Source organism: Lepisma saccharinum, chromosome 9, assembly GCF_977018435.1.
Source record: "Lepisma saccharinum chromosome 9, izLepSacc3.1, whole genome shotgun sequence".
Taxonomy (NCBI): domain Eukaryota; kingdom Metazoa; phylum Arthropoda; class Insecta; order Zygentoma; family Lepismatidae; genus Lepisma; species Lepisma saccharinum.
The window spans coordinates 70074447-70086966 of NC_139237.1; the positions used below are offsets into that span (position 1 = coordinate 70074447).

Here is a 12520-nt window from a genome sequence, read left to right on the forward strand (position 1 = left end):
GTTTGAGAATAAGAACTTTGCTTCTTCAATGGCTGAAATTCTTTAAGATGCTCTACTATTTGACAATAAAAACAGCGGAGCCAACTTATATGGGCCTGTGGGGCTCCAACCCATCCAATAATTTGCTTGTCAAATATTTCATTACATTTTAATAATTTTCTCAACTTGTTTACTAACTGTGTTGTCAAAATATTTAATAAAAATTTGTTACATCTCCAATATACTTTTCATGTCCTATATTATTTACACTATCTGTGGTCACATCGTTCTTAGGAAGGAAAGGAAGGATAAAGGCTTATGACCAGGATGAGGATCGATAAAAACTAATATATGAAATATTATTAATAACAAACCATTAAGTTTAAAAGAACAAGCACTATCAGTAATTACAATTTTTATATCAATTTGTGGAATGCCCCTAGTTCAACCAATTTATATAATAGGCACTAAAAACTCTCAAAATAGGCAGGCCACAAGCAAAATACAAAATAAGCACTAAAATAGATGAACATTGGCAGAATTTTAATCATTATCCTGGATTAGACACTCAAAAATCAGTAATCTTCAAAATAGGCACTTACGACTAAAATAAGCAAAAATGGCCACCGCAAGATACATGTATTCCTCTCAGAATTGGCCTGAAAGGGTTTTTAAATGTAAGAACCTACATTTTCTGGTCAAGGAATAAAAAAGGTATTTTAGGATATTATAGTATAAAATTATAAAACAAATCTGAGTTAAGCTGACCCATTGTTTTTCAAAAGTTGGTGCTACTGCGTAAAAATATGTGCACTAGTATTTACCCTATTCAAGTGTCAAATGAAAAAATAAATAAATTTTATATATATAAGAACAACAACATATGGAAGCTGTAATTATTATTTTGCTTATCTGACACGTTACTGAAGCACACTCACCGTAAATGTTGGGAACGCAACATCAGGCAGCACATCATCCTTTTCAATGTATCCCAGGTGGATCAGATTAGCCAGCAGGCACAAGGCGTAATTCCCCTCCAATGCATTAAAAACGATCCGAGTATTTTGCTCCGTATTCAAGAGATCCAAACTCTTCGCAAAGAGACCATGGTTCCTTATGGTTGTAACGGACTGAAAATATGCATGGATAAATCAAAACATGGACTATTTTTTAATAACATTACCAACAAAAATACAATAAATTTGATATAATGGAAATACAGTGGAACTTCAATTTTACGTTTTCCCCATTGCACATTCATGGTTCCAAACAGGGTTGTTAAACGTCCAGGGATTGTAAAAAAATTAAATTCCCATCCGGGAGAGAAAATTGGCAAGCGTAAACGGATTCCGAACAGTCAAGAACATTTTAAGTATTTCAATTCGGTCCTGGAACCTTCTACCTCGAAATGAAACAATACACAACTTGGACCGAATTTAAATTGTGCGAGAAAAAAGGTGCTGGTCCTGTTACAGACCCCAATAGAACCTATGGGTTCCTAGACTTTGAACAACCAAAACAACCCTGAAAATTTTAAAATTTACGTTCCCCTGTATAAGCATGAGCTCAATTTATTCTAACTAGTGAAGGGTCTTAAGTGGTCTAATATGCAAATTACTATGGAGGGGTTTTATAGGCATTAAAAACTTGTAAAGTAGACACCAAAAATAATGAAAACAGGCTCTCCAAAATAAAATAAAACTTAAAAAGGCATCAAAAGAAACGGAGAACGTGAACTCGGTATTGATTCTCATTGTCAGAGACCAGTTATTGTCTATTGCATTCCATGTAATTCTTCTTACGTTCGGCTAGTTTCTCCGGTACTTTTGGCTAATCACGGTGATGGTAAAGAATGACGGTTATATTTCGTTCAGGAAGACCCACAAGAGATTACCTTGCAGTATAGTGTAGAGAGAAACATAGTAGGACAAGAAAATGGAAATGAGAAAAATTTACCAAAAAATGCATTTTTAGACAAAAATTAAGCAGAGTAGAAACTAAATCTCAAAACATGCATTTTTAGGCACTACAAATGGTAGATAACTATCTCGCGTTGTAATCAAGGGGTCCCTGGTTGAGGCTCTTTACACAGTAGTACGAGCACCATTTCTAAACTTCACTTTCGGTCCCAATCAGCCTATCTGAGCATAAAATGAGCTTAAAACAAACTTTGAAAATGCTTTGCTGTTTCACATATTGCAAACAAATCATCTGAATATACAACTAAATTGTAATACGTACTCACGCATATTTCAATGTATGAGGTACTTCAATTATTTTGGTACATGATGTAACTTATTTTGTATGTATGCATCTTTGTTATTTTACGTTGCTTTTCTACCACTTTTGGGTAATCATGATGAGCATGAACACTTAAGCCCTGGCTAGGACTTGAATCCAAGGAATTTCAATGGTTAGAACGAAAGTTGATCATGCTATTTTTTACAAATGAAATGAAAGATAATAAACAAATCAATGTTAGCAATGGTTGCCTACTGACACAAATGATTAGTGAAATCTGAGGGCATTCACCTCTATTCCATGTTTATATAAAGGAAGGAGTTCTCTTTATTGTCACTAGATTCAGATGATCCAAGACTTCAAATTCACAGCATTCTTGAACACCACAGTTTTGCAGTCTAGAGTTTATTTGCAGACAAGAACATTATTTACTAGCTACATTCTGAAATAAAAATATTAAGTTCAAATTTCTCTACAGAATTTTAAAAGTAGGATTAATGCTTATAACTTTATACTCACTTCAGGTGCTTGGTTCTGGAGATGCAAAATAAGAGCGGGAACACTTAAAATATTTATCAAAAACATTGTCACCAGCTTCTCTGTGAACCCTGCTGATATCAACGGGCGAAGTGCTAGAGTCACTATGGCAACCAGCGACACATGCTTCAAAACAGGTTTGGATCGAGCCAGACCTTTGATCAGCAAATTCTGGAAAAGAAAAAATAGGGAGTCTAGCTGCATCACTGAAAGCTTAAGAATTACAAGACATATGTATTGTGCTATCCTTCATCTACAGATGGGTCTGTAATGTAGTAGGGCTGTCCAAACAACAGCGTAACCTACATCTGGCCTGCTATGGTTTTTTAATGTGGCCCAGATTAATATAATAACCTCTACATTTCTACAACCTAAGAAAGTTGTACAGTAAAAAGTTTGGACATCCCTGTAATAGAGCATACAATGGGATTTATGAAAATACAGAAAAAGAATCAAATTAAAAGAAGGAAATTTCAGTGAAAATAACAATCTATATATTTTTGTTCCTCTATTTGTACAGAGACAATAAGGAATGTGAACTATGACTGCATTCGTAGTGTATTGGAAGTTTATACTGGATGTCAGTGTAGGAACCGAGCACTTCCATGTTTCTCGGCATTTTGAGGGAGCAGTCTTTCCACCCTTCACAGGTCATCAACAGGCAGAGTTGGGTATCGCCGTTGCGTCCATACAATCTTTCCAGCTCGAGTAGTTTATGGACCAGATTAAGAATGACCACTTGGGCAGCAGTAAACTGCATATATGCAAACAGTTACAAGTGGTCCTGAATAAGAGTGCAATAAACCCTGAAATAAGTAGAATGGTGTAGATTATCATATCTCAGGGCAAATAGAGTTATTCTCAGCAAATAACTATTCTACTATTGAGACAGCCTAAAGCACGCAACGTGTTAAAAGTAATTATCTTCAAAAAAACTGTATGATTTCTTGAGTCGCAAATTATTTTTCTCGATCGATTTTAAGAATCCTCCTTAGCATTCAGATTCCATTATAGGTGGCAACACTTACAGGCAGGAACGATTTTCGCCATGGCACCATGTTGACAACCGACTCTTAGAAATACAGGGTGAGTCAAAAGTGCCTTAACACCTTCTACAAAATCTAAAGGATTTATGATGGGTACAAATGGTCATGCTAGAAACAGGTTAGGGCCGGGAGGACCTAATGGGAAGGGGTGGTGTGATATATCTTGAAATTCTAGCCTGATTTGATATACATCCATTATCCCCTTTTAATTTAATTTATTTTAGTTCAATCCAATATGGCGGACCTCTGCTTGGGTCCTCAGCCATAACCTGTTCTATCATGACCAATTGTACCCAGCACAGCTTCTTTAGATGTTATAGAGGGTGCTAAGGGACTTTTCAATCACCCTCTTTTTCTAAGAAGTTGCAATCACAAACTCAAGGAATTAAAAAACTGGAGGGAAAGGTGAGGAGAATTAGAGGTTAGGATATATTAGCAGACGGAGAATATATGCAAATGAACAACAGAGAATAGATCCACTTAGGTGTAGTGAGCACCATTTCATGGTGTTTGATCAGGTTTGGTTCTCATTCGCTGAAGATCCACCCATTCTCGGTCTTCGAGCAAATACTCAAAGGGCATTCATGCTCTCCCTAGTTCTATATTTGTTCTAAATACAATGACACACAAGTTTTTATCTTTCTTTCTTCTGTTTACCCACTATGCAAGCTAATGCAAGCTGTCATCAACACTAGTTTTCCATGGTTCACTATTTTTTTATAGCTTCTGAGTAAACACCAAGCACAATCTTCAGCGAACACTGATTTCACACACATTCCCAATTGATTGACTTGCTTTATTATTTTACTTCGTTTTTCAGCGAAGATGAGGATAAGTGATGAGATGATGAAACCAATAAAGGGACACTACCAAAGAACTCCCATGCCCAGACTAGGATTCGAATGCACGACTCCAAGCATTGTGCTAGCCACTCCGCCACGGAGCTTGGCTGGATTCTCCAGTTCTTCTCATTCTATCCAATTAGAGATGGCATCCCCGATGGTGCAGTGGTAACGTCTTCGCCTTGTAATCAAGGGGTCCAGGGTTTGATACCTGGTGGAGGCCCATGGTGGTTCAGATTCCAATTTAAGCTGTAGGTCCAGTTCCGATTAGCCTTTCTGTGCCTAAAATGGACTTAAAACAACGATTCAATCAAATCTAACTAGAGTAGGTGCCATTAATCTGTGCCATTCCCTCCAGTGTAAATGAAGCTAAAAAATATAATATTAAGCTTAGTAATCGGTCTGAGCCGATACCCTTATCAATGCCGATACTCTTACAGATTCCCACCAATACATATGATTAAAAATTGCAATAATGATAAGTTGTTCAATATGCTGATTAATATCAGTGTGTAAGTATTGTATTCCAATTATAAGCATCAATTGATCGTAATTTTTGCCTCAAAATATTAAAGATTTACATGAGAAGATTAAAATGTGATGACAACATACAGTTTTTCCACAGATTTCGCAACTTCAAAACGTGACGTCGACGATCTGGCGGTGGAGAGAGCGCACAGGCTCAACTACAAAGTCTCAGGTTGCAGGCTGATCATCGTTAAGTTCCACCACTACAAGAAGAAGGAAGAGATATTGGCAAGCCGGAAGAAGCTACAGGGCACCTCCATATTCCTCCGAGAAGACTTCTCGCCGCAGATCCTGAGGCAGAGGCAACTTTTCACGGAACACATGAGAGATGCCAGGAGAGAGGGAAGACGGGCATTCATTAGTTATAATAAATTAATAGTTGATGGCCAAGTTTTCGTTACGAACGACGACTGCTCTGACATCATATGCATTGGACAACGGCGAGGACACGGAGGACGGACACTTGGCAACCAGGGACGGGAGGTGGACAAAGGTGAACCCGGCGGCAGCAGAATGGACGGTCCACGAGAGGTCAACGGCCAGGAAAGGATTGCTTCCCAGAGGAAAAAGGTCACGGGTGACCGTGTCGCGCACGATGGGGGAGCTTAGAACGAGAGGCCGAAATCATCCAGCCAGGAGGCAACTGGAAACAAAAGGGATCCACGGCTCAGGCAAAGGAGAGGCACAGAATGACCTCCGGACTCTGTAGTGGAGGGGGAAAGGGCTCGACGAGAGTGCGTTCTAGAAATTCGGACTTAAATTGTGCCGATATGTGTGATGTTTCGGACCGCAGACGGCCAAGGGTGATGGACAAGGAGAGTCCTTCGGAGCTGCAGTCGAAATCAGGTACGATGGCCACTATTTATATTTTGAGCCTTGGCAACACTGATTGAAGTTAGGCTCAATTTGACGTTTTAACGGAATCGTCTGGCATTATTGACCATAACGTACATCAAATGTTTTGTCAATAGCTTCATTTGTGTTGTTTATGTTGCCTTGGAGATTGCACGACAACAATAAAATGGAATTAACTCGTGAACATTTTCGTGCGATGATTTTTTACGATTTTCGACGTGGATTATCAAGACAAGTGTGCATCGATCAACTTACTTCCACATTTGGCGATGAAGCCCCATCCTTTGCCACTGTGAAACGCTGGTATAACGAATTTAATCGTGGCCGCCATTCGCTCACAGACGAGATTCGCGAAGGTCGTCCAAAATCAGTTGTTGTTCAAGAAAACATTGATGCTGTGCAAAACCTAATACTGCAAGATCGTCATGTGACATACTGTGAGATTGAGGCAACCATAGGCATTAGTTCCACCAGCATATATAAAATATTACATGATCATTTAGATGTGAGAAAGGTATGTTCTCGTTGGATCCCACACAATTTGACAAAAACTCAAAAAGACGCTCGTGTCAATTGGTGCAAACAAATGCTCAATAAATACAATCGTGGTGCTTCAAAAGACGTATATAAGATTGTAACAGGTGACGAATCATGGATATATGCATATGAGCCGGAACATAAACAGCAGTCGACTGTATGGGTGTTTCAAGATGAACCCAATCCAACTAAAGTTGTTCGCGCTCGAAGCACATCGAAACAAATGGTCGCCTGTTTTTTCGGGAAAACTGGTCATGTGGCAACTGTGCCTTTAGAGGAACGTAGAACGGTCAACTCTGAATGGTACACAACAATTTGTTTGCCAGAGGTCTTCGGTCAAACACGGAAAACAAACAAACGCCGTCGGATCATTCTTCATCAAGACAATGCCAGCTGTCACACATCTCGTCTAACAACCGACTTTATGAACAGTCAAAAAATCGAATTGATGGGTCATCCGCTGTACAGTCCTGATTTGGCACCCAATGACTTCTTCTTGTTCCCGAATGTAAAGAATAAATTGCGTGGACAACGATTTTCGTCGGCGGAAGATGCCGTTGATGCGTTCAAAAACCATATTATGGAGGTGTCTCAAGAAGATTGGAAAAACTGCTTTGACAAATGGTTCAAATGAATGCAAAAGTGTATTGACCATAAAGGAGAATACTTCGAAAAACAATAAAGCAGTTTTCAATGCCAAATTCCTGTTTTTTCATTGTTAGGCTCAAAATATAAATAGTGACCCTCGTATGTGTAGGTTAGTTCCCAGAACCAACGTGGGAGGGGGGAACGGGGGGGGGGCACAAGATAAAGATACTGAGCTGGAACGTAGAGTGGCTGAAGAGGAAGTTGAACCAAGAGGGGTTTAGAGAATACGTTCGGTCCTTCGATATTGTCATCCTCCAGGAAACGTGGGAGGCTGCCGAAGACAATCCTGAAAATCTGAAATTTAGGGGTTTTAGTAAATGTGTAGAGAGGAAGGCAAAACGGGGGCGTAACATAGAGGGGCTGATGATACTTTTCAGACCAGAGTGGGAGGGGAAAGTAACGTTACTGGATGCCAAGCACGATGGGATTCTGGGGACTCTCTTTGCGCTGGAGGGTCTGAAATTTTGTCTCGTAACGGTTTATAACCAACCAACGGGGTCCAAACATCGGGATGAAAACCATTTTCAAAACTTAACCATGTTTATGCACGAGGTTGAGGACAAGTTCCCTGATGCAAGCATGCTAGTCGCGGGAGACTTTAATGCAAGAATTGGGATAGATGATATAATCGGGGAGGATGATCATGGGGGTGGGGGGAAAGGGGCGCATCAAACGAAGACTGGATATTTTATACACGACAAAGCATGTGAATGCAGACTGGAGGAAATTATTGGATTTCGTGGAAGTTTTTAACTTTGTCATACTCAACGGACGATGCGGAGGGGACAGGGAGGGGAATTTCACATACGTCACTGATAATGGGGCTAGCGTCATAGATTATTTTATTATGTCGAGGGACTTAACACAAAACGTAACAGAATTTATGGTGGATGCGAGAACAGAGAGCAAACATCTTCCGTTAATAGCAACTCTGAACTACAGAGGGGGGGGAAGGAAATATGAACGAGAGGAGTAGGGAAGGGGCAACATGCGGCACTGCCCCCAAAGCAGTTCGGAGGTATCGAGGTATCGGAAATTCTCAGATACATTAATCGACAACATTTCAGAGCTAATGACGAACCAAATGTTGAATTTACTAACCGAGGGGGGCGTACTTGAAGCATTAAAATTATACTATCATTGCATGGAGAGGGCAGCCAAGCACATGATACAGGATGGGCCGATGAGCCGGAGGGAGGGAAAACTCAAAAGGGAGGATGGTATAATGATGCATGCAAAATTCAGAAAAAAACAATGACACAGGCTCTGAAAAAATTCAAAATACTCAGCAACGAGGCAAATAGAGTAACGTATGTGACACAGCGGAAACTATACGCTACGATACTGGAGAGGGAAGGGGAGAAATGGGAGGAGGGAAGGGTTAAGGCACTAGAGGAGGCCATGAAACAGCGAGACGCAGCACAGCTATGGAGAATAATCCGGAACTTAAGACGGAAAGAGTACACGGAGGCGGAGATTACCCCCGAAACGTGGGAACGACACTTTAAGGGAATAATGGGAGAAAGGGAGGGAGAAATAAATACACCTAGGAACGATGAAAATTACTTGGGCACCTTCATACCAATTCTAGATGAAGATATAACAGAAAATGAATACTCTCTAGCAATCAACTCGCTAAAAAACGGGAAGACGGCAGGCAGGGATGGTTTAACCGCTGAGATTATGAAGGGCACAAATAAAAACTCACAGATGGCGAAAATGGGCAGGGAAATTAAGAATGGGCTCTACCCGAAGGGGCTGTTTCCGGAAAAATGGTCGGATACCATCATTTGCCCCTTCTACAAGGGTAAAGGGGAAAAAAGCAATCCCAACAATTACAGGGGGGTCTCATTACTGTCGGTACTGACCAAAGTGTACTGCCCGATATCATATAGACGCTTACAAAAATGGTGCGAAATTTTTGATGTTCTTTCCCCTCTGCAAGCTGGATTTCGGAAAAATTTTCAGACAATAGACAATGTACTTTTATTGCAGACATTGATACAAGAAAAACTTGGGGTCAAAAGGGGGAAACTATATTGCTGCTACGTGGATTTCAAAAAGGCTTTTGACACGGTTAACAGGCAAATGTTGTGGGCAAAGTTGTGGGACATTGGGGTATCCGCCAGAATGATCAGATCTCTCCAAGCAGCATATGAAAAAGTTAAGTTTTGTGTAAAGTGCGGGAATGAGGGCATTACAGGGGCAAATGAATCAATACTGGGGGTGAAGCAGGGGTGCGTTCTCTTCCCTCTGCTGTTTATCCTCTTCATCAACGATATCGTGGAGGAAATAACACAGAGGGACACAGATCCATCAACGATATCCAACGTAAAGGTACCGCTTTTGTTGTACGCAGACGACCTGGTACTGATTTCGAACACAACAACAGGTCTACAGAACGGTCTAGACACATTACACGGATATTGCGGAAAATGGGCCATGCGAGTGAATATGAAGAAGACCAAAATAATGGTATTTAAGAATGGGTATGTATTTGGTAAGGACGAACAATGGAAATACGGAGAGAGAAGTGTCGATAGGGTGAAACAGTACGATTATTTAGGCATGGTGATGACATTGACAGGCAGGTGGGCAAGGCACGTACACAGGAATAAATGTAAAGCAATTTTTGCATTAGAAAAAACAAGAAAAATAAAATACAAAGTACCAAATATATCAATCAAAATTCTGGAGGGGGTCTTCGAGGCCACAGTTAAGGCAACACTGTTCTATGACATCGAACTATGGGTCTGGGAAGGAGGGGAAACCGTAAACGTCATACAGTCCAGATTCCTAAAACAAGGGCTAGGAATAGGGAGGGGTATGGCAACATGTGGGGCACTTAGGGAAATGGGAAAATTAAGAGAGGAAGTGGATGCCAAAATGAGGAGCATTAAATACTGGGGAAAACTGATCACCATGGAGGGGGGAAATTTGAAGAAACTCTGTGTACAATCACAGATAAGGGGGGGGGGTAATGGGAGGCAATGGGTAACAAAAATAAAGACGGTATTGTACAGTATAGGGCTGGGATGGGTGTGGGAAGAGGGAATAGAGGGGAGAATTAAAATGCAGATGCTAGGGTCCATTCGTGCCAGACTGGAAGACATTAACAAACAGAAAATTTTGGCAGAATGCGGCACAAGAATATCGTTGACATCAGCGAAAATAGTGGATACGGATCAAGAATCGGGAAGGAGGAACTACGTGGATTTGTGTGGGGCAAAAGAAAGGTCAGGTTTGGCCTGGTTCAGACTGGGGCGATGGGCACAAGTTAAACTAAAATGGGAGGACGGGCGTAGAACACCAGCTATGTGGAGAAGACGAGACGAAATTTCACATTCTCCACCAGTGCAAAAAAACAGGGGAGGCAAGACAAAAATAGATCAGGGAAATAAATGAAGATAACATTGAGAATATAATGACAACCTTTATTAGGAGGGAGAGACTGAGAGGGGGGGGGAGGTGCAAATAAGGAATCTGGGAACTTTCCTACACTATGTCTGGGCAAACAGAGTGAAGAAGCTCAGTGGGGAAAGCGAAAATGTGTGAAACGGGGGCTACTAAATAAATAACTAAATCTAAGAAAAATCTAGGAATCACTTAGGTAACAGTGCAAGTATAGGGAAAGAGTTGAAATGAAATAGTGTGAATGTGCAAGTAGACTAAGAGGAGGAAGGGTGTAGGGAAAGTGTACCAAAAATTTTTCACTTGTATGGGATGTATAGCTGTAAAGGCTCATACTTGAAATAAATTCTATTCTATTCTAGTTCCTAATCAAAATGTTCAACAATTATATACAGGGTGTTGCAAAGTAAAGGTAACTGAACAATGTGCGTTCTGCATACTTTGAGTTACCTTTTTATTGCAACACCCTGTACATCTTTTAGTGAAAATTGTGGGTTCAACCATGAACCGAACCTTGTTTCTTCTTGTTCTTACAGGGTTTCATTCATTACACTCAAAATTTCTATGCATGTGGGATACCACCATAATAACAGCTTACCTTCAGCGTCACGTAAAACCCTTTAGAAAATAAATGTCCTAATATATTCGCGCACAACTGATTCATCCCAGGCCTCAACTTCTCCATGTTCTTCATCTTCAATATATGCCATGTGTTAGTTGATGTGAACAACACTAGGGTATGGAGGAACACTAGGATAGCACGCATGTCACTCGATATCTCCGGCTTCAGATCGTCCATGCATTCGCAGCACTTCCAGAGGATGGCCTTCATGTGAGAGATCCACAAGAGAGCATAGTCCTTATTTAAAGCTACCCCAACATAGCTGAGTTTCACGGAATCTGATTCCAAGCTCGATGCAAGATACCTGTAACAATGTAGAAATTAGAAATTGTGGCTATCTTGGCAACATGATTCAAAGTGTTCTCGGGTGACCAGCTGGGTAAAATCGGTGTTACCGTAGCCAGTGGCACATTGGTAACATTGTCGCCTTGTAATCAAGGAGTCCCAATGGAGGTACATTGCATAGTGGTTCAGATCCCACTTTAAACTGTAGGTCCAGTCCTGATTTGCCTATCTGGGCATAAAGTGGACTTAAAAAAATAAGTCAAATAAACAAATCGGCATTAGCATCCCTGATGATGAGAGTAATCTAGGCACTTGAAACATTGGATGCTAAAGCTGATTTAAACTGACTGGTAAACCGAGGACACTTGTTCAAATTTAGAAATTAAACTAATGTAGAACAAATGGCAATACAATGCGTATAATTAAAGCTTGTCTGGTTCTTGAGTCTATCTCACCAATGGTATCACAGCCGTCACACATTGAAAAACGACACTAAGCTAAGCATCAAGTCAACTTTGCAGCATGTTTTCGCATATGTAGATCCAAACGTGCGTGCAGAATATAGTTCCACTGAGACGGGTTCTATTCCGACACAACTGCATACTTGCAAGAAAACAGTTATTTAAGTTGTAAAATACAGACAAAATGATACATCCATGAGCAGGTATGTACTTGATCGGTTGCAATCACTGTGCAGACGAACTAGGATCCGCAGATTCGCCAACTGGAGTTTGTATTGCGCTGAAAAATCGCTGAAGATCAAGAGCGAGTCGAGCAAGACTGAATACGTTGCAGAGTGCGTGGAATCCGTGATACCAGTGTTGCACATCCCATTATTTTAACCCTATGTTTATTGTGATGTGATTGATTAATAATGGTGCTATACAGCAGCGAGAATGGCTGAATCCAGGACTCCGGTTCAGCACGTGGTTTCACCCGAGTGTTATTTTTGGCTTCATCCAAAGGGAAAAGCTCTTCAAATCTAGCAA

General features: G+C 40.6%; 1 protein-coding gene across 1 annotated transcript in view; it reads right to left on the reverse strand.

Annotated features, from left to right (window-relative positions):
* LOC145992121 (ubiquitin-protein ligase E3B) overlaps positions 1 to 12520 on the reverse strand; it is a 70070-nt gene that overhangs the window by 45412 nt on the left and 12138 nt on the right. The window contains exons 4-6 of the mRNA XM_083128370.1: positions 11223 to 11550; positions 2740 to 2928; positions 918 to 1109 (exon numbers count right to left, since the gene is read on the reverse strand). Of these exons, the coding sequence (XP_082984496.1) occupies positions 918 to 1109; positions 2740 to 2928; positions 11223 to 11550 (709 nt within the window). The remainder of the gene's footprint in view (positions 1 to 917; positions 1110 to 2739; positions 2929 to 11222; positions 11551 to 12520) is intronic.